This window comes from Vulpes lagopus, chromosome 4, assembly GCF_018345385.1.
Source record: "Vulpes lagopus strain Blue_001 chromosome 4, ASM1834538v1, whole genome shotgun sequence".
NCBI classification, from domain to species: domain Eukaryota; kingdom Metazoa; phylum Chordata; class Mammalia; order Carnivora; family Canidae; genus Vulpes; species Vulpes lagopus.
In genome coordinates, this window is record NC_054827.1 from 18,758,131 (window position 1) to 18,780,484 (window position 22,354).

Genomic DNA, 22,354 nt, shown 5'->3' on the forward strand with positions numbered 1-22,354 from the left:
CTGCTGCCAGGATGAATGCAGAGACTCACAGCCCTCCTAGGCTAGGCTCTAAGAAGGAAGGCCTGGGTCCCTTTCTGCTTTGGATTTCTAGTTGCCTTTCCTACCTGGACTCAGCTGAGGTCAGGGGTAGAGCCAGGGGCCAGAGACACTCAGAAACTCCCTCTCTTCTTTGAAGTCCTTTCTTCTAGCCAAGAAAAGTCTTTTATCCTCTTCTTGTGTGGCTGGAAATGGGCTCTTCATCTTTCTTCTCCCTGTTTATTGTTTGAGGATAAACTTGATGTCTTCTTCTTTCTGGCTTTGATTCTTAATAATGAAAGCTAAATTTTTGGAATTCAGAAAACTCTTTTCCACCAGGTTTATGGCTCTCAGCTCAACGTTCTGCTACTCAAGGGCTTTTTGGTTCTAGCTTATACCTGACCTCTTAAGTGTAAATGAAAGATGTTATAGTTTGCCTGAGTAGAGGGAGGAAAGATAATGATAAAAGAAAACATGAGATGGAACTTCAATTACTATTTCAAATATTATCCATTACATTAACATGTACTTTCAGGTTGATAGTACTACTGAGCGATGTGACATAAGCAACCCTAAAAATCCTTAAAAATTATCAGCATTGTTTATATATTCTCAAATATTTAGTGTGGTTGTATTAGGTAGAGATAGAGAAAAAGATTGAGTTGTAAGTCTAAGAGGACATACCATGGAAGAAAGGCAACAGGACCCAGATCTTGCATTGACTTTCCTTTTCACCTAAAAATCTATAAAAATTCGGATTTTCATGAGGTATGGACTGTAGATTCAAGCCAATTTTATCTCAGAGAGTGAATATCACCCAACTGATATCTGGGTTAAAGAAGAAATGGCAATAGATGTTAGCTAATTGTAGAAATATAAATTGTTGTGGTAGAAATATAAATTGTTGTGGTATGAATGTTGTTGAAGAAACAGACATCCTGGTATCAACTATCTTGGGAAAGAACATGAGACAAGACTAGCACGGTGAGTATTCCCTTGGCAACACTTGTTTGGAGTCCTAAGTGAGAGAAACTGAGACTGATATTCTAATCTACCTGTATCTTCTATAAATCACTAACTGCAATATAAAATGGTGTTCCAGAGGACCTCAAAATAGTAATTGATCAATGTCTGGTTATTGACCTTGCAAGCAGGTGATGCCTCTGAATATCTGTCTAGAGTTGCTATAATTGAGTACTTTTGGATTGTCTGAAAGAGGATGGGATAAGTGTATTAATCTGGGTTCTCCTGAGAAACAGAACCAATAAGAAATATAAAGTAGAGATTATAGAGAATATATATGTACATATATATATGCATTCTATAATTCTATTATTCTCTATATATCCTATATCTATAAATCTATATATAGACCTATATACTCTTTATATTTAGGTCTAGATATAGATAGATTTATTCTAAGAAATTGGCTCATGTGATTACCAGGACTGGCAAGGCTAAAATTTGCAGAGCTGGCCAGTAAGCTGTAAATTCACACAGGAGTTGACGTTGCATTCTTAATTCCAAAGGAAGTTTGGAGGCAGAATTCTTTCCTTTTTGGGGATCCCAGTCTTTTTCCTAAGGCCTTCAACTGATTGGATGAGGTCCACCCACATTATGGAGAATAATCTGTTTTAATCAAAGTCTGCTGATTTAAATGTAAATAACATCTAAAAAAATATCTTCACAAAAAATACCTTCACAGTCTGGTTTTTGACTCAACAACTGGGCACCTTAGCCTAGTTAAGTTGGCATATTAAATTAGATACCAAAATTAGGAGGTTTACTTTTTTTCTTCTTTAGAGACAAGGACAATGGAAAGCATAACTTCCATAATAGTATTTGCTCCATTTAATTTGAGCACCAGTGTAAAGATGGGTGAGCTCAAAACTAAAGGAGCTTCATGAGAAATTCTGTAGACTCTGGGCTCAAGCAGAGCCACTTTGTGGTTCAGGAAAATGTGACCCAGAGTTGGGAAGAAAAACATCCTCCCTACCTCTGTGGGAAATTCAGTATGGTTCTAAGCTGTCAAAATGGTCAGCCTGGAAGTGCCAGGAAATAACTTTCCTGGCAGAGACGTTAGCCCCCTCCTAGAAGGCTTCAGTAGCAATGGATGAGGTACATCCAGCTGGGGCTTTCATGACAGAGGCTAGAGACCAGCTTGTGGAGAACAGGTGTTCCTGGGCATATCTGAGCAAGCTTCTAGGAATGCCTTCCCATGCCTGAGGGGAACATTTCTGGAAACAGGAATTTCTGTCTGAGCAAGTGGAGACAATGAGCCAGTGATAGACAAATCCACAGGCTAGAAAGACCCAGAGACTTCTTGGTTATACTCTCGTTACTTTATAGACTGTGAATTCAACTAGTCTCAATACAAATTTTGAGGATTTCATAAGAATTCCTACAGGTATTGTCATCTATATCTATCTACAAACTGTATGAACTCTACATAATTATTAAAAACCAGTCTATGGCTCAGGCTGAGCTCTGCTGAAGGCATACTATGTATACGTATAAATGAATGTATTAACTGCACAAAATCTGGTTTTTGGTCAAACTCATAGAGCTGTCTGAAGGTCAGTTGACTTAATTAACTTAAAACAGTAAGATAGCTAGTTTGATTAACAAGAGCATAAGATACGGAGTAAGATAATAATGAATTCAAATTCTGGTATCACCTTGACACCTCTGTGACTGGGATTGGTTGTTTAAGTTTTGTTTCTTCCTCTCCTTACAAGTCTGTTATAAGCTCTGGCATATAGAAAGGATCCATTAATTAGTAGTTATTAATCTTATTACTGTCTACTTCATCTATCACCAGTTCCATGTTTTTCCCCTTCAACTTTAGCTGCCATTTGTAAAAGTTAAGTGTATAGTCTCAGCTGTGGTTCCTAACCTGGGTGGGTCTTTGGAATTAGGGGGCATTTGTGGATGCTTTGAGGGAAAGACTATTTTACTTGTCACAATGACTGGGTGGGGGAAGCGGGGGAGGGTTCCACTTGCATTTAGTGTCCAGAGATCAAGGACAATAAATATCCTGCAATTTGTGGGTCAGTTTTGCACTCTGAATTAATGGTCCCATTTAATTGTGCCACCCAAAATACCATTGAGAAATGCAGCATGTTTCTTAACACAGTGAAATAAAGCAAATCTAAATTAAGCAAAATAATTAACACAAGGCACTCACTGTGAGCTTTGGTTTAGAGTTTCCAATGATAAATGAAGGTTCTTTGGTTTTCTTTTAAGCTGAAAAAGATTAAAATAAGTAATTTTGCTCGGTAGTATCTCTCATTACGTCTTGGGAGAAATAATTTGAGGAAAGTATTCATCTTGGCAATACCATGTATACACTTTGCTACAATCTGATTTGTAGGAAATAACCCTTCTTGGTGCAATGAACACTGTGTGTGTGTGTGTGTGTGTGTGTGTATGTATGTATTTTTATACTTTCTATTAACAGAGATAAATTTATATGGAAAGATTTTTCATTCTCCATAGTATTCTAATTGATATTAATTTTTTTTTCAGAAAAAGTGTTGAAGGATGAGGTAAAAGAATAAAGGTAACACCTTGACTTATAAATAACCTACATGACTTTAAAACAGTCTGTACTTTATGTCTTCCATAATGATGACCTCAATTTGCAGACTCTGCACTTCTTATCAGCTGATGAATATACATTCAGAGGTGTCTCACGGTGATGTACTGGCCAGTCAACATACTACTTTACATTAAGCTGCTTTCTTTTCTTTTCTTTTCTTTTCTTTTCTTTTCTTTTCTTTTCTTTTCTTTTTTTTTTTTTTTTCATAAAACTACTTGGACTGTTTAATTGCATTTTGTTATTATTTTAAATAATTAGTAATAGGAAAGGGATACTAATGTCATAATGATTATAGCAGATGTAAATAGCCATGATCAGGTATTTAGCTTTAGTTATAAGTATTTTTGAACTAAGTCTGTCAAGTATGAGGGAACATTTTTTTTTAAATGTACACAATGCTAGAAGTACATTATTGAAGTTTGAGACTGATAGCTGACGTGTACTAAGGTAGCAATGGAAAAATCTTTAAGATTAAGGATTGGGGATTAATAATGAAAACACTCCAGAGATCTGAGGCTCAAGGACTTTCCCAGAGTCCCTGTGAGTGAATGATATGGCTTGTAGCAGCTCCCTCTGCTGAAGCACAAAGGCTTCAGATGTCCAATCTTCACTCAATAAATATTTTAACACAGTCAATGAACACTGTCACATTTCCTGCTGGATCCTAGGCAGCTTGTTTCCTAGTCAGCTTCTCCTCCTAAGATTAAAACAAATTGCTGGGGATCCCTGGGTGGCTCAGTAGTTTGGCGCCTGCCTTCGGCTTGGGGCATGATCCTGGAGTCCCGGGATTGAGTCCTGGCATCGGGCTCCCTGCATGGAGCCTGCTTCTCCTTCTGCCTGTGTCTCTGCCTCTCTCTCTCTCTGCCTCTCATGAATAAGTAAATAAATAAATGAAATCTTAAAAAAAAAGATTAAAACAAATTGCTTCGTTTCATGTCAAGGCCACCTCAAGTAACCTAAGTGAATTGAGATATAAAATTATTTCAGAAAAGTATTTTTGGGGGCACCTGGGTGGTTCAGTCAGTTAAGTGTCTGCCTTCAGTTTGGGTCATGATCTCAGGGTCCTGGTATTGAACCCCATGTTGGGCTCCCTGCTCAGTGGGGAACCTGCTTCTTCCTCTCCCTCTGCCACTCACCCCAGCTCATGCTCTCTCTCTCTTGCTCTGCTGTCTTGGTCTCTCTTTCTTTCAAACAAATAAATAATCTTTTTTTAAAAAGCATTTTTTTTGTCTCTATGTATTTGCCCTATATTTTGATGTTTAGGGATGCATTATGTATCCTGCAAAGAGACAAATAATACCAATTTCTATCACTATTGGGAGTTTTGTAATGTTTTTTTAAAAATATTTATTTATTTATTTGAGAGGGAGAGAGAAAGAGAATTTCAAGCAGACTCCCCATACAGCACAGAACCCCATGCGGGGCTCAATCTCACCACCTGGAGATCATGACTTAAGTCAAAACCAAGAGTTGGATGCTGAACTGACTAGCCACTCAGGTGTGGTCTGTAATATTTTTACACTTTCTAGGAATGAAAGCTCTATTTTTAGTCTGTTGTGAGTCTATTGTCCTGCTTTGGTTTTCAGGAATTGCGGACACACAAAGGTGGGTCACTAAAGATAAGGTCATGGAGAGTGACTGTTGAGCCACTTCTATCCCTCTCTCCTCTCTTGTGTTCTTTTTTTTTCTTGTGTTCTTTAATTCAAAACTTTTACAGTTTAAACGATGCTTTCAAAGCTGGACCAGGATGTTGTCAGTTAAAATAAATTAAGATCCATTTTTCTCAATTAAAAAAAATTAATAGAACTATCTCTATTCAAATTTTTCCTCCTACAAATTTTCTGTTTATCATTCCCAAGACCAAAATGAATGTACAATTGCTAATAAATATTACCATAAAAATCAGGGCAGGCTATGAAATAGATCTTTTATTGAGACGTTATTGTAGTTGAGATATTCTAAATAGGACTGCAAAAATAGTCACATAGTTTTATATATATATAACCTCATATCTTGGTAGAATATTATTTCATAGTCTGCAAGACCATGGAATCTCCAGCTGTTCTTTAACCTAGCAAGCTAAAGGAGACAGAGTTGAGATATTGGTCCTCGAGAGAAGTCATCTCTGCTGGCACGTCTTTCACTGAAGGCTGCCAGCCACTACTACTCTTGGGCTTGTGGAAATGCCCCCTTCTGCTTCCAAGGGGAGGGAGGAGGACTGTTTCTAAAATGCATGCTCAAGCCAGTCCCTATGCATTGTGATGTAGACATAATGTTATAAATAAAGGTTCAATACAGTTTTAAGTAGCAGCATAATTAGTACCATTGTTTGCATCACTTCTGAGGAATGGCCCAGAAATTTAGTCATTATTTGTGAAGACTGAGCACTAAGCAACCTACTTATAACACGGCTTCTAGACTAGAATTCATTCATCAACTAATGATTATCCAAGGAGACTCTCTGCAAAATGGTAAAATGACCAGGGACAAAACACTGAAAATAAACTGCATCTGTTCTACTTGAAAATAATGGGATTCCTATTCTGTGCTATGTTCAAGCTGTTTTGTGCAGTGGCAAGACTGTCAATATTGACTGCCAGATCTAAATGTGAACATAGGTGGTTCTCAACAAGTTAGGTCCAGATCAAATCCTTGTTAGTTCACCATTCTGAACAAATCTTGTTCATTGCTTTTGTTTACAAAAATATTCTCTCTGCCAAAGAAGAGAAGAATTTTCTTGCAGAGCCATCATTCAAAATTACTCATTATCTCCACAAGAAACCGTAATGCAACCCAAGAATAACTCTTACATTTGTTTATTAAAAATCTTGAGGTGGCCTGGCTATGAGTTCCACGTTCATACACATTTTGCTAATATTTAGTGTCTGTATCTAAATAAAAAGATGAGGGAGATTAAAGTAGGTTTACTAATTATATTAATCCTGTGACCTAAACATCAAAGATGCATTTCAGATTTTTACTACAAGATCAAGTAAGTAATTTTTACAGAACATTGGCTTTAAAGCTCCACAGAACATTCCTACAAACTTGACTGTACTTCATAGAAAAAATTTTTTTTTTTAGTTGTAAAAATAGCACTGCCAAGATCCTGACAACTCAATGGGGAGCACCCTCCTTTTTTCTTTTTCCAGCTATTGTTTTACATTTGGGATATTTGTTTTTATTATTTCCTCATGGAGAATAAGCCTGCTTTTATCCTTAAAAAAGGATTACTTCTCAGAAAGATTATTTTTGAATTGAAATTTTAGGAAGTATATACTTAGAAGGTCTCTCAACTCTTCAGAATCCAACTTATGTTATTCTTTAAAAAAACAAAATAAAGTTTATTCTCCACAAACATATCTGCTTTAAGTTATGATATTATGTCATGATTACTGATTATGACTAGTTTTGAATTGAAATGGCCTTTAAAAATATTTTAAAAATATTATTACAATCTTTACAATTATTAAAATATGAACTGTGAATATTTATAAAATATTTTAATATAAATTTTAGTTAGTATACAGTGCAATATTGGTTTCTGGAGTAGAATTCAGTGATTCATCAGTTACATACAACACCCAGTGCTCATCACAGCAAGTGACCTTAATCCCCATCCCTCATTTAGCCCATCCCCTCTGACCCTCCTCCTCCATCATCCCTCATTTTGTTCTCTATCATTGAGTGAGTCTCTTATGGCTTGTTTCCCTCTCTCCTTTTTTTCTTTTTCCCTTCCCCATATGTTCACCTGTTTTCTTTCTTAAATTCCCCATGAGTTAGATCATATGGTATTTGTCTTTCTCTAATTGACTTATTTTCCTTAGCATTACATTCCTTAGCTCCAATCATGTTACTGCAAATGGCAAGATTTAAATTTTTTGATGGCTGAGTAATATTCCATCTTATATACATATATATTACCTTTTATCTATTAATAAGTTGATAGACATCTGGGCTCTCTCCATAGTTTGGCTATTGTTGATAATGCTGCTATAAACATCGGTGTGGGTGTATCTCTTTGAATCTGTATTTTTGTAGCCTTTGGGTAAATATCTAGCAGTGTAATTGCTAAATTATATGGTAGTTTCATTTGTAACTTCTTGAGGAACCTCTAAACTGTTCTCCAGAGTAGCTGCACCAGTTTTATAAAATATTTTTTAAACATTAAAACCACCCACAAACCCACTACCCAGATGTGATTGCTATATGTTTCTTTCTTCCATTTTATTTCTCTTTACTTTCACACATATATACCCATGCACACATGGATTTTGAAACCCAACTCAGATCAGACTGTATATAGTTTTGTATCTGGCTATTGGGCTTAAAAATTTGCCAGAAATGTTTTTCCTGTCATTATTTCTTGAAAAATTTTAAAGCTCATGCAGCATTTTATATATGGCCACATAACATTTAATAATTCTATTGATTTTTGATATTTGTGATTTCTAATGGTTTACTAATCAAAATGTGACCAGGAATACTGGCTGGACTGGAACTGGAGCCCAAATACTTCCAGATTGTTACGTGAGGCAAGTCCCGTCCCATAAGGGTTCACTGGAATATGATTCTTTCCACAGGAGCTTTAGAGCTTCCTGAATTTACAAAAACTTGAACTTTGGACAGATACTTGCTAATTTCTGAAGAGTTAGGGAAGGCTGTGATGCAGGCTAAGTACCAACCTACCCTACAAATACAACCAACTGAATGCACAATGGAAAATGGGATAAAAATGAAAAGCTGTCCCCAGACTACAGGTAAAACTGGTTGGGGTCTTGATGCCAGTTAATTCCTGGATGATCTGAGCCCTTGTGTATCTTTCCTGAATAGGGTTGCTGCATCTTCTGGTGCTGTTACCCCTGGACAAGGCAGTGCCACCTAGGAAGTATTCTAGAGATGCCCTGAGTTCCAGGCGTACCCCATCAGTGCCTCTACTGGAGAGCAGCAACCCCATTTCCCTCTGCATAATTAGTTAGGGTCAATCTCCGTGGCTAATCACATATCGCTTCTTTGGTATGCTTTTAGTTTAATGACAGTCTCAATTTCCAATTCAACAAAACCATTGTTGTGGCCCCCAGTAGAAGCATTTCTACCTTGGTTTTTACAACCTCTAAACCAAAAAGTCCAAAATCATAGGGAGCAAAAAATAGTCAGTGTTTTAACAGGTTTCATAGTAAGAGGTACTATTCCCATTTCCACCCCTGGCTCCTTGGATTCCTATATTCTACCTATAGGAAATGGATGAGAATATTGAAAACTCATTCAGAGCATACACTCCATCTTGTAGGACATCACCCCACTCTTTGAAAGTGTTTGTCTCTTAGCTGGAGTCATAACAGAGTCTTTAATAGGTCATTCCGTAAATATATGAGGCCAATAGTTTCTGATGAATGCATGTATGGCAAGACCAATGAATCCTGTGGACATTTGCCCACTTCTTATTTTTGTGTAGCACTTTTTTTTGGGTGCAGATATATTTTGTGGGAGACTCTGAGAGTGAAGAAGCATGAAGGAAGTCCAATAGTGAGGTGCTGACAGAGGTTATTGTGGGGAAGAAAGAAAATTCATATTTAAAGTAAAGTGTTTATTCTATTGAGAGAGAATATCTGCTCTTTCCATAGTGGAAGGGGTTCAGTATAATCAACCTACCACAGGTGGCTGGCTGTTTCACCAGGGATGGTGTTGTATAGAATAGGGGGAAGGTAGGGGCTCAGCATCAGCCTTGGCTGTGGTACTCAAATCAGACTCAGTGAGGGAAGGCACATTGCTGAGTTCATATACAACCTCTTTCCCTACCACTAATGTCACTCACGCATGAGTCCAAAAAGTAGGCTCTGCCAAGGCTGAGAAAGTCTTGACTGACAATAATAAAATGGACCATATTGTGCATATAATTATTGAGAATGTCACCGTGTCACTGAATCAGATGTCCTATAGTATTTATATAGGACAGTAATATTTTCATACTCTGGGCTCATCCTTAGACATCAGTCCATAAATATTTTCCTTAGTTCTCATTGCCAATCTCCAATCCTTTTCCTTCCAAGTTCCTGACATTTGAACAAATTGGGGGTCACCTGCCTTAAACTGCCATTGATCTGTACGCCTAGCCAGCTGTCCTTCAAGGCATATGAAGTTCCCAGAAAAAAATAACATAGAGCTCTGCACATCAGAACAAGTGCCCTCCCCCCTCCATCCTTTGTAGGAGTAGGTGGGAAATAGGAAGTTACTGTTTTATGGGTACAGAGTTTTAGTTTAATAGAAAAAGAGTTTGAGAAATGGTAGCAGTGATGATTGTATAGCAATGTGAATGTACTTAACACCGCTAAACCATACATTGAAAAACTGTTAAGATTGTAAATTTTGAGTTATGTGTATTTTTCTAAAATCAAAAATAAACGAAAACTTTAAAAAATTAGCATAAAGGCACGGTGGGCCTGGTGGTGGGCCATGCTGGGAACCATGTGTGATTCCTTAGCTGCAGCTTGCCAGAGGCTCCATACCACATCTCTATCTGCCACTGCAGATACCTTGAGCATATTTGGATCTGCTGGGGTCAAAAGGCCACTGTGGTGGTGTGTTTTCACTACAACCCAAACCAGCTGGAGAACCTTTTCTTGCTCTAGATCTCACTCAGAGCTGGTAGCTCAATGGGTTAGAGCAAGAAGTGGTAGGGGTGCAAAGAGAAGTGACATGCCTTTCAGACTGGAGAAGCTATTTCAACTTCTGGGAAGTGAAAGCTATGTCCCAGAATATAGCATATCTCCAGAAACTTCACTGTGATTGCAGGCCCCTGAATTTTCCTAGATCGTATCACCAACCCTTTGACATATGAGTGCCTTGCTTGGGCGTCTAGAGCACATGCTACCTTTTGCTTATCAGATCTATTCAGCATGAGGTTGCCAGTGTAGTGGGCCAGCAGGGTATTTCTGGGATAGTGGAGTGATTGAGGTCCTCTGTGGACAAGTTGTGACAGAGACGCATAGAAGTGCACTTCCAGATGAAAACAAACTGCTTATGTTAATCTCTGCCTATTGGAAGGACAAGACAAGAGCTATTTTGGAAGAACTGCATCTGGAGGGAATACTGAAGTGAATTTTGAAACCTCAAAGAATTTGGCAGACAGGAACAGTATGCGCAAAGACACAAAGATAAGCCGATACAAGATAAAGGAGGTGATTGGGTGACTCATTGATACATTCAAAAAAGTATTTCTGGAGCACCTACTAAATGCCAGTGACTCACTTTGCTGAGTTTGTACAGAGAAGGGCAGGATGTGGTCAGGCCTGAAATGACAGAGTAAGGAAATGGTACTTCATTCAGAAGGCTGTCGCAAACCACTTGAAGGTTTGTTGGCTGGAGAGGGCCAGGAGCGAAGTGGCTTTTTACAGTGATGAATCTGGTAGCAGAAGCTACTATTCCAGCCAGGATGAAGCAGTGGGGACCTGAACTAGAGAAATGAAATGCGAAAGGAATGTGAAGGAATGTGAACGGATCAGCTGAAGGAGGAGGGAATGTACATGTGTCTGAACATGGAGCCATCAAGATGCGTAAGCCAAATATAACTCCAAGCTTTTGAGCTTGAGTGATTGGGATTAACACGAGAAATAATGAGGTCAGGTGGAAGATCTGGGATTAGGTAGGTTATAAAATAGCTGGTATCATGGGACTGAAGCTTCCTGAGGGCAGGGGCTACCACTGCTTTGGTTCCCATTTTATCTCCAGTCCTTGGCACAAGGTGAACATTCAAAAAGTATCTGTCGGGGATCCCTGGGTGGCGCAGCAGGTTTGGCGCCTGCCTTTGGCCCAGGGCACGATCCTGGAGACCCAGGATCGAGTCCCACATCGGGCTCCTGGTGCATGGAGCCTGCTTCTCCCTCTGCCTGTGTCTCTGCCTCTCTCTCTCTCTGTGTGACTATCATAAATTAAAAAAAAAAAAAAGTATCTGTCACAGAATATGTTGAATGCTTGATCTTACTGAATTGTCACATCTACCCTGCTTGATCTTACTGAATTGTCACATCTACCCTAGGAAGGAGGTGTGATTATCTCCTTTTTTTTTTTTGCTATTATTTTTTATAATTTTGAAGTACTTAAGGCAATAAAAATATAGTAAATACAATAAACATCCATATATATAGAGAGATCTAGTCCTCAGCTTGACAAACAAAATAATACAGGGTTTATCATTATGCCCATCTTATAGCTGAGAACCCTACGGCCCAGGATGGTTAGAAAACTGGTTTATGGTCATACAGCTGACACACACCAGAGTTGTGATAAGAAAAGGGACCTGTCTGCCCCCAGAGCCCATGTTCTCAACCCTACCCACTTTGTGGCACTGATGAAACCTCTGGGTAGAAGCTCTCAGCAGGTGGAAGGAACATAATACATGTGGCAGAGAGAGAACTGAGGACTAAAAATATTGATAGGGGAATAATTTGCATCAAACTGACAGCTGAAGGGATGGCAGTGGAAAGGCAATACACAGTAATAAGTGGTCTGAGGACAATACTTGGACTTAAGCAATGTGCCTTCTTGGAAGGAGAACAAAATTTAAGAGACTATTTTAAAACCTGTCCTGTTCACAGAGTAAGTGCTGTTTTTATGCTGTTCTAGAGTTTCTTTTTTGGTTCCTAGAGAAAGGGCAGAGCTGCCTGTAATCCATGGAGTGCTTACTCTCTATAACTGGCATAGGGCGAGGCCAGAGAAGGCATCGATATTTTGCATCATCAAGACTATAAAAATCTATGTTATAAAACCTGTTCCCCCCGCCCAGGCAAAAATATAGGTTTTCTGCTTCCATCATATTGAGTACCTAATACAGGTCTATCAGACTATGCTTTTCAGAAACATGTGCCCTCCTCCACACATTACATGGGCCATTGAGGTTTGATAGGGCTGAAGAGGAGTGTATACAGTTTCTAATCATTAGTAATACTACCCCCTTAGGAAACATTTTTTGGTCTTCACTGCCAAATCAGAAGTTTTTAGTTGCCTCAGGAGAAATGTAAGTATTCCGGAAAAAAGTCTTGCAAGCATTTGATAAGTATCCAAATCTCCTCAGGCCAATGAAGATCACAAGATTTTTGGGTAAGTTCCAAGTTAACATCAAGGTTTTGTTTAAAAAGTCCTATAGCAATATTATTTACAATAGAAATATCTACGTGATAAAAATTTCTTAAGATGTTCTCCAGAAGTTTTGTAATATACAATAGAGTACTTTAAGTCTTGGCCTATAACATATGTCCTTAGGGCTCTTTAAGGACATTTGCAACCCCCTTAAAAAATATCAGAAACACATAAGGGGGAGACAGGATATTACTCTGACTCTCTCTGTAAAGTCAGGATAGGCTAGTCTAGGTACAAAATTTAAACCATTAAATCTCAGTGGCTTCATGAGTTCACAAAAACATGTTCTTTTCATTCAAAAGAATCTGCTGTGACTCTTCAGAGTAACTGCTTTTCAAGTAATGACTGGGGCAAACGGCCTATTTCTTTCTTCCTTCATTTCAGTCTAATGCTGAATAGTTTTTTGAGTATCAGTCACATCATATATGTAGAGTGAATTTACCATCATTATTTCTCTATAACCTTAAGACTGATCTCCAAATATCAAGACAAAGAAGAGGGGGCACCTGGGAGGCTCAGTCGGTTAAGCTTCCAACTCTTGATTTCAGCTCAGATCAGGATCTCAGGGTCCTGGGATCCAGTCCTACATAGGGCTCCATGGTCAGCAGGGAATCTGCTTGAGATTCTCTCTTCCCCTCTGTCCCCACTCCCCACTCATGAGTGCTTGCTCTCTCATGCTCTCTCTCTAAAATAAATAAATCTTAAAAAAAAGGGGGGGGGGCAGAGGAAGCTGAAGGGCCTCACCCAGGTTTTGCAGATCTTTGGCTCCAAAATGGTACACGTCACTTCTCACAACCAACTGGACAGAAATAGCCACACGGTGCCACCCAACAGTAACAGAGTTGAAATGTATAGTCTCCTGTGTGCCCATGAAGAATAGGAGAATTAAATATTGATGTGTACAGTCATATCTCCCATTTTTACATGGTAAAAAACCACTGAAAAATGAGACACTAATGATGAAATCAGTACAACTATGTTGTGCCTTGGCAAGGGAAGAAGTAGTTTGATGAATATGCAGGTAACTAGATATGACCCTACTATCTTATGTTTTGCTTGATGATGAGAATAGTTTTGTTGAAATATACTTATTTTCCATCAAGGACTCATAAATACTAGAGAAAAATAGCCATTTTTGCAACCCATTGGGCAAAGACTGATGTAGTGCAAACCTAAGAGTGCATCCATCTGTAAATTATGTAGTGTTTTAAGATTAAGGTTTTTTTCTCCCCTTCTCACTTCTTGGTTCTGGGGCCATCTGGGAATTTCTGCTTCTTGAAGACTCACAGATGCAGCATTCATCCAAATTTCCCATGGTTTGTTCTAGATACACCAAATATAGAACTTTAAGGACTAAGTATATGATTCTGAGTCTGCCCATTATTTCCTGTACATAATTAATATGGAAATTGCAGGAAGTGAATCAATCTCCTGGAAGCTTCTTTTGGCATTTCCACATGCTCTGCTGCCTTCATAGCTGGTCTACTTTTTGTTGGTGTTATTTGCATCACTATTTTGGAACTTGGTATCCTTCTCCTCTAAATCTCCTTCAATCTCCCAGTATCTGCCACAGCAGCTTGTGTGTGACCATCAGTTAATTAATGTTAGTGTTGAAGTTTTTAATTCCAGTTAGCTAACATAGTGTTATATTAGTTTCAGGTGTACAATATAGTGATTCAACACTTCCATACAACAGCTGGTGCTCATCACAAGAGGTACATCCCTTAATCCCCATCACCTGTCGCACCTATCTTCCCACCCACCTCCCCTCTGGTCACCTTCTGTTTGTTCTCTATAGTTAAGAGTCACTTTCTTGGTTTGTCTCTCTCTTTTCTTCCCTTTCCTCATCTGTTTTATTTCTTTAATTCTACATATGAGTGAAATGATATAGTATTTGTCTTTCTCTGACTTATTTATCTCATTTGACATAATACTTTCTAGCTCTATCCAGGTCCATGCAATTAATGTCCATGTTTCTTAAGTAAAGGAGTGGCTAGTTTCTCATTTTTGACCTACTTAGGGTCAACACAGTTTGCATTACAATGATGTACTCTACATTCCCTCAGGTCACTGCCCTCCAACTCTTGTTGCTTTCTTCAATCTGTTTTGCCCCACTGAGTAGTGGCTCAGAGAAGCAGTGAAACTTGGGGATGCAAGGGAGGGTAATTACCAGAAAGTACAGAGTGGCCATCAAAGGTCAATACAGTGTATATGATCTAGTAATCTGAATAGTGACAAGTCGGGGAGGGTTCTTCAGAGAACTGTTAGATCAAACTAAAATGTTTATTTAGGGATCCCTGGGTGGCGCAGCGGTTTGGCGCCTGCCTTTGGCCCAGGGCGCGATCCTGGAGACCCGGGATCGAATCCCACATCGGGCTCCCGGTGCATGGAGCCTGCTTCTCCCTCCGCCTGTGTCTCTGCCTCTCTCTCTCTCTCTGTGACTATCATAAATAAATAAAAAATTAAAAAAAAAGAATATATTTAAAATGTTTATTTATAGAGATTTCTTTCCCTATTACTTTATAAATTTATTATAAATTAACACAGCTTGTTTTCTGATTTACCCTGATAATTTGAATATAATTTTTGACTCATTTTAACCTAATGCTGTTCTGTTTTATAGCTATGATAATGGAAGATGTATTTCTGAACTAATCTGGAAATTTTTTCTTCAAATTAGGCCATTTATAGCATTCAGATTTATGTCTTTTCACGCACCAGTTAGTGTTGTGAGTGCTTAAAAAACAAACAACTGCACTAATATGAAGGTCAATTGTATGCAAAAATTACTTACCGAGTAAACTGTTGGTTTGCCCACCAGCAGAGGAATAGAAGAGTCCTGAAATCACATAATTCCAAGATTATTATCCCATTCAGAATGCAAACCTCAAAACGAATATAGGATTCTTAGCACTTAGGGAATTGGAGATGTTAAGCGCCCTTTAAGATCATTTAGGCTGGTGACTTTCACGTTCCAAATGAGGAGACTGAGCAGAATGAGTTGAGAGCGCTCCCGACTCTATTGCTGGTGTTCTTTATTAAGGTAGAAGTTATACCCTGGGTCAATTTTGCCAAATGCAAACATCAACTTATCTTTTTTTGTTCTAATGGTCTCCCAGGGCACTGGGAGGTTGAAATGATATTCCAGTTCAGTCAGAGCTAAGCGGAGACGGCAAATGAGCACCCAACACGGTGCCAGGGGAAAAGCAGCTCTTCCAACAGTTAAGTGGCAGGTTGATGTGAAATTCCCGACTTCACAGAACACCTCCTAAGGATTTAGCACTGCTGCTTATCCCAAATGCTGCGCGAGCTGCTCCCGCGTTCCAGCCTCGCAGGGACATACCCGCTAGGCCGTCCCTGGTCCGGAGCGCAGGTGGCAGCAGCCTTCCGTCCGGCCCACCTGAAGTCCCACCTATCCTGGGACGCGCTGGAGGGAGCGGATCCCCGGGCGGCGCGTGCTCCCCAGCACTCCTCCAAGAGGCCACACCCAGCACAAGGCCCCCTTTGTGTCTGGGGGAACAGGGGCCGCGCTGGGTCACGCCGGCGGCCCCCCTGCGAGAGGCGCCAGCCGCCCCAGGCCAGCCGGGCCTGCAGCGGGCGGGGGGCGGGGGCGCCGCGGCGCGCCCCAGGTCACGCTGCGCCCGGGACCCGCAGGCCGGCCTCGCGCGGGCGCCGCCGCACCTGGAGGCGGAGCCAAGGCCCGTGGCCCGCCCGCTGCCGGGCGCGAAGCCCCCTCTCCGCGCCCCTCCCGCCGCGCCGCAGAAGCGCGCAGGTGCGGGAGGCCGCGCCCGCCGGGACCTCGGCGAAGCGGGCGCACCATGGAGCACATCCGCACGCCCAAGGTGGGTGCCCGGGCGCGGGCGGAGGGGGGCGGCGGGGGCTGCGGGAGGGATGCTGAGCCGGCCCGAGGCCCGGCTTCCCGCGGGCGCTGGCGAGCCGGCACCGCGAGCGAGCGAGGGAGGAGGAGGAGGAGGACGCAGCGCTCGAGCATCTCCTTCCAGGCCTAGCTCTGGCCGCTGGCGGAGCCAACCTCTTGTCCTTGGGAGCGCGCGCTGGGCAGGGGGCTGGGCGGGGGGAACCCCAGTTGTCCCTTGAATAATAGGGCTGCTGATCTGCTGATAGACGCCCCCTTCTAGTCTGGCGCTACATTGCTGCTGCTGCTGCTGCTGCCGCCTCCCCTCCCCCCCAATTTTCTGTTGGCTGCTCTGAGCAGTTGAAAGAGAAACCAGCCTTCCCGATTGATGACAGGTGCAAGGAAAGGAGTTAAAGTACGCGCAGGTGGATTGGAGGCTCTCTTGGAAGCTTGTTGAATCTAAGGGTTCGGACCCACACGGCTCCCCCTTCGGCTCCCCCATCGCCAGTGGACCTTACACAGAGCGGATGATCAATATTCGCCATGGGGTGACCGTTATTGTCAGTCCTTGCGTCTCCTTGCTTTTTCCACCAGTTTTCTTTCATTGAGGAGAAGGGTGCAGCTTACAGATTGGTCCACTGGTGTGTTTGAACACAGCACCAGCTTTGGGCCCTCAACGAAAAACGCCTGGTCCCTGGTCATTCCAGAGAAATTACACTGGAATCGTCGATGGCTGCACCAAACTTTCCCACTTGTAGTTGCGCTAGTCATATAATTTAGAGTGAAAACGATGGTCACTATTCCTGTCTGATTAAAACCCTGACCTGGTGAAAGAATATATTTCTGAAGGAAGTTGGCTATCTCTCTTTACCACCACTACAGCTCTTTGTGTTTCCAGGATGATCTCAGTTCCAAATCTAGGCCCTTGATAGAGTTAAGTCAAAGGTGGGTCTGTGTGGTCCCAATTGAGGTGGCCCCAGGATCCCAACCATTTCATGAGGTGTGGGGGGTGGGAATTGCTTTTAAATCCAGTAAGAAGAATTCATCTCTAAATTCTAGAATGGTTCCTAAGTACCTCTTTGTAGAAGCAGCTTTACGATGATCTCATGTCAGTGGAAGAATAGATCTTTTAGTTTGCTAGATAGTTCCAATGGTAAATTTAAATTGTATTGATTTTGCACTATGGAATTAAACTGTTGCTTTACTATTGGGAAATTGTAAACATAGAAGAGCGCGCCATAAACCACAAGGTAGGTGGCTCAAAGCTTTCAGGATTTAAGTGGTGCTAAATTATTTATTCCGGGATGACAAATTTAACTCCTGAACTCCCTTCGTCCTTGCCAAGGGCATATTTTCTTTGTCGTGGTGAAGGGGGCCCTTTATAGAAATATCTGATGTGAATGTCAATAGCAAGAGTGATAGAGTGACATGTCACTATAGAATATGAATTTGGGGGGTAAAGGCTTTTTCTAATCAATGTCTAAACTCTGTACAAAGCCATGTGTTTAACCCTGAGCAGCAAACAGTATTGTTTTATAATTGGTTTTCGTGAACACCCTCTAAACAGTGTAGTACCTCAAATCAGAGATCCCTTTCTATCAGGAAATGGAAAAAATGGAGAATCATCTGAAATGTCATTGGATGGAGGATCATTAACATTTAGGATAACACAGGTGGAAAAAATTATATACAGAGATTTGGTAGATCAGATTCATTTACTCATTCATTTCATTTCACAAGCCTTTGACAACTTTCATGTATGAGGCTCCATTAGGTCCTGGGAGCATGAAGCATCAGGGAAGTCCTTGTTTAGAAGGAGGGGCAGTTGTAAGTTTGGACAGAGACATATACAAGAGACAGTGACCAGAGGGGAGGATGGATGAAGAACGAGCTCAACTAGAGAGGGCGAGGGAAGTCTTAAAGAAAAATGGAGTCTTAACATGCGAGACTGGGAGCTGTCATGCAGTTGTGTCAATAGGATATATTGTAAGATATCATTACAATCTCAGAGAAGCTGAAACCTTGTGAGTGATAAAGATGGAAATGATGAAATGATTGCTTGAGGCTATACAGCATCTCTTCATTTTGCACTTTTAAGTGCAAAACTAATTTTCACAGTATAAGTGAAAAATAGAACATGGGAACTACTTACAGAGTATGTGTTGCAAAGTACATAATTAATGATGGTTATATTATCTTTATTATTTGCTTCCAGTATGCTCTGGGGGAACTGGAATAGGTAGCTTGCCTTAGATTTTTCATGATTCATGTCTTGGGCTATAAGGATATAAGGTCATTCACAAATTTTGTTTTTCTGACCCACTGTGGGTTTGAAGTGATATTTACCATGTAGATAGTAGGTTTTGATTTTAAGAGGAAAAGAAAGGCATGTATGGGTGTATAATGTATACAGTTGCTTTCCTACTACAATGAAAGTCATTCATTTACTCTTTATAAGCTGTATGAAATCCATCACAGCCTCTGTGTTCTGCTTCAGTCTCTGGAGTGTAGTTTAAGGAGACAGATGCACATGAATAATCTGGAATACTTTGCACATATTTCTTTGTGTGTGCGTGTTTAACTGAAGCCTTTAACAGAGCATATGTTAAGCAGGGTGTTTCTCTCCCAGAATGGTTCCTTTATAGAAAAAAAGAAATGTTCCCAGGACAAGCTAGTTTGCAGCTGGGTCAAAGTGAGGACACCAAGCATTACCTGTACTCATCACAGTGAACTTTTGGGTTTCTATTTCACTGCCTGGATTTTTTTTTTTTTTTTTACCACTGTGAAAGCTTGCTAGTAAGAAAATATTCTACAAAAAGTTTAGGGATAATTTGGGTTTAGTTTTATGAAAAGGCTTCAGGACTCCAGGATATAGCTTGAAGTGTTTTTGCAGAATTTGGTTTTGTACTGGACTAGGATCCTGGCTAAGTAATCTCACTTTTTATACTTTGATTTTTCTGGAACAGTTTTTTTTTTCTCCCCACATCAGTAAATTTTAATTGTAAAATAAGATATGTGATGACCTCTCAAACCGCAAAGCTGATCTTGAAAATGTCTGCCCTTTCCACCCCATCTCCCGCTCTGAGCCATTACTGGAATAGCCTACTAACTGGTAGTGTCCTCTTCACTCTTTTCTAACCGCTGTCTACAGAGGGAGTCTGGTGATGCTTTTATGGCACAAGGTGATCATGTTACTTGCCCACTGAAATTCCTGGGTGGCTTCCGTTTGTTTTTGTTTTTCGGTTATTTTTTAAAGATTTATTTATTTTAGAGAGAGTGAAACAGCATGAGTGCAGGGTGGGGGGCAGAGGGAGAGGAAGAAAAGAATCTCAAGCAGACTCTGTGCTGAGTGTGGAAACTGACTCTGGGCTCCCTCTCACCGCCCTGAGATCATGACTTGAGCCAAAATCAGGAGTCAGAAGCTTAACCACCTGAGCCACCCAGGAGCCCCAGGTGGCTTCCCTTTGTACCCAGTATATAAAGTGAGAATGCTCAGAGTGGTCCATAAGGTCCTGTGTAGACTGAGCCCTCTTCACGTTCTTATTCACTACCCTCTGGTCACAACTAGCCTTAGTGGGTATCTCAAACATAAATTCTTTTCCACCTCAGGACTTTTGCACTGCCGTTCCACCTGGAGGATACTCTTATTTTCACTTTTCATGTGGCTAAAACTCATCTCTCTAGTTACAGACTGGATGGAATTTCCTCAGAGACATTATTATCTAATTCCTCCTCTAAGTCATACTTGCCTGTTATATTGTATCCCCAAATGCAATGTTTCACCTTATGCTCCTTGTTACAAATTTTAGATTTATTTGAGTGATTGTTTATTTTTCTTAAAGATTTTATTTATTTGAGAGAGAGCAAACATAAGCAAGGGGGAAGGGGAAGGGGGAGAGGGAGAAGCAGACTCCCCACTGAGCGGGGAGCCCGATGCAGGACTCGATTTCAGGACCCTGAGATCATGCCCTGAGCCAAAGGCACACTTAACCCACTGACCACCCAGGTGCCTTTTAAGTGATTGTTTAATGTCCAGCTTCCCTGCTAGACTGGAGCCCTGTGAAGATGAGGATCATATCTTTGTTCACCCCTAACACGTTTCCTGGCACCAATTAAGCATACAGTAAATAAATTAAATAATAGGAGTGAGTAATTCTTGGTCTCAGCTCTTCAGTTATTACTGTTTGCTTTGGTGATTCAGGCCTTGTGTGTTGTACCCGTGACTAGGGACAGTATTGTGAATCCTCTAATGGATTTAGTGTTTAGTACTTGTAGATGTCAATATATTATGTTGCATATATGTAATGATATATATTTTGTGATTATATATAGTTTTACTAAGATAGAATCCAAATACTATGAAATTCATTCATTTCAGTCATTTCAAAGTATATGGCTCAGTGTGTGTTAGTGCACTTAAACAGTGTTGTGCAACTATCACCTGTCTAATTCAGAGCATTTTCATGTTCCATCCCCAAAAGAAACCCCGTGCCCTTAGTAGTCCCACTAATCTACTTTCTATCTCTGTTAGATTTGCCTGTTCTGGACATTTTGTATAAATGGAGTAATCTGAGATGTGGCCTCTTGTGACTTCTTTCATTCAGCATCATTTTTTCTAGGTTCATCCAAGTTATACCCTGTAATGATATACTTCATTCCCTTTTACTGCAGAATAATATTCCACTGTATGGATAGATCACATGTTGTGTATCCATTCATCAATTGATGGACATTTGGACTTTTTTATTATTATGGATACTGCTATGAGTGCTCCAGTACTTGTTTTTTTTAATGTGTGTGAAAGTAAGGTGGTTTTGTTTGTTTTGTTTTTGTATAATTAACTTACAATGTTACCTTAGTTTCAGATATACAACTTAGTGATTTGACAAGTTTATACAATATGCTGTGCTCACCACAAATGTGGCTCCATTGGATCCATTTCATCACTGTTACACATCATTGACTGTATTCCTTATGCTCTTTTTATTCCCGTGAGTTTCTCGTTGCATAATTGGAGGCCAGTATCTCCTCCCCTTCACTCATTTTACCCAATCCCCTACACCCTGAAAATAAAATTTTAATTCTCTAGTTCCTAGAAGTGGAACTACTGGTAATATAGTGATTCTATGTTACTTTTTGAGGAAATTATGATTACATTTTATGTATTATATAACTAAAACTTTATATGTGATTCAAACAATATAGAATGACTTGTATAAAGAACCTAGATACTTTGGAAACAATTGTTTATGAATAGACATGTGTTATGAATAGGTGTGAATAGATGGTTTACATCAAAAGGGAACGGTTTCTTAGCCAATCCAGTGAGCATGACATCATATTTCTATCATTCCAAATTCAATTCTAATTTGTGAGTGATCCTTTTTATATAATCATAGTATGCTTTCTCTTTTTTTTTGCTTTTTCTCTTACTGAACTTTTTGCCCACTGTTTTATATATATATATTTTATATTCAGAATTCACTTACCTGTTTATTGTTTTTATGACTGCATATTATTTGTGTGACTATAGTTTGTGTAACCTATCTCCACTAATAGGCATTTGCATTTTGAGCCCCTGTGAAAATCCCTGGTACTGTTTTCTTAATATACACTGCCCAAGTAGAAAACCTTAGAGTAGGAACAATCTTATGAGGGTGTTACATATTATCTTTCAGTATTTGAAAGATTCTCATATGGCCCAGTGTTTAGGCAAATTCTTTATAGTCTCAGCAGAAACAAAGGATAAT

General features: G+C 40.1%; 1 protein-coding gene and 1 long non-coding RNA gene across 3 annotated transcripts in view; one reads left to right on the plus strand and one right to left on the minus strand.

Annotated features, from left to right (window-relative positions):
* Positions 1-16,233, minus strand: part of LOC121489683 — a 32,351-nt gene extending 16,118 nt beyond the window's left edge. The window contains exons 1-5 of one of the 2 annotated variants that reach the window (XR_005987392.1): positions 16,095-16,233; positions 15,546-15,590; positions 13,496-13,610; positions 3,203-3,261; positions 105-251 (exon numbers count right to left, since the gene is read on the minus strand). This is a non-coding gene — a long non-coding RNA (uncharacterized LOC121489683). The remainder of the gene's footprint in view (positions 1-104; positions 252-3,202; positions 3,262-13,495; positions 13,611-15,545; positions 15,591-16,094) is intronic. The other variant, XR_005987391.1, reaches the window with a different exon arrangement.
* A 198-nt stretch (positions 16,234-16,431) lies between these two features.
* Positions 16,432-22,354, plus strand: part of MTMR7 (myotubularin related protein 7) — a 106,826-nt gene continuing 100,903 nt past the window's right edge. Inside the window, exon 1 of the mRNA XM_041752954.1 lies at positions 16,432-16,593. Within this exon, the coding sequence (XP_041608888.1) occupies positions 16,570-16,593 (24 nt within the window). The 5' untranslated portion in view covers positions 16,432-16,569. The remainder of the gene's footprint in view (positions 16,594-22,354) is intronic.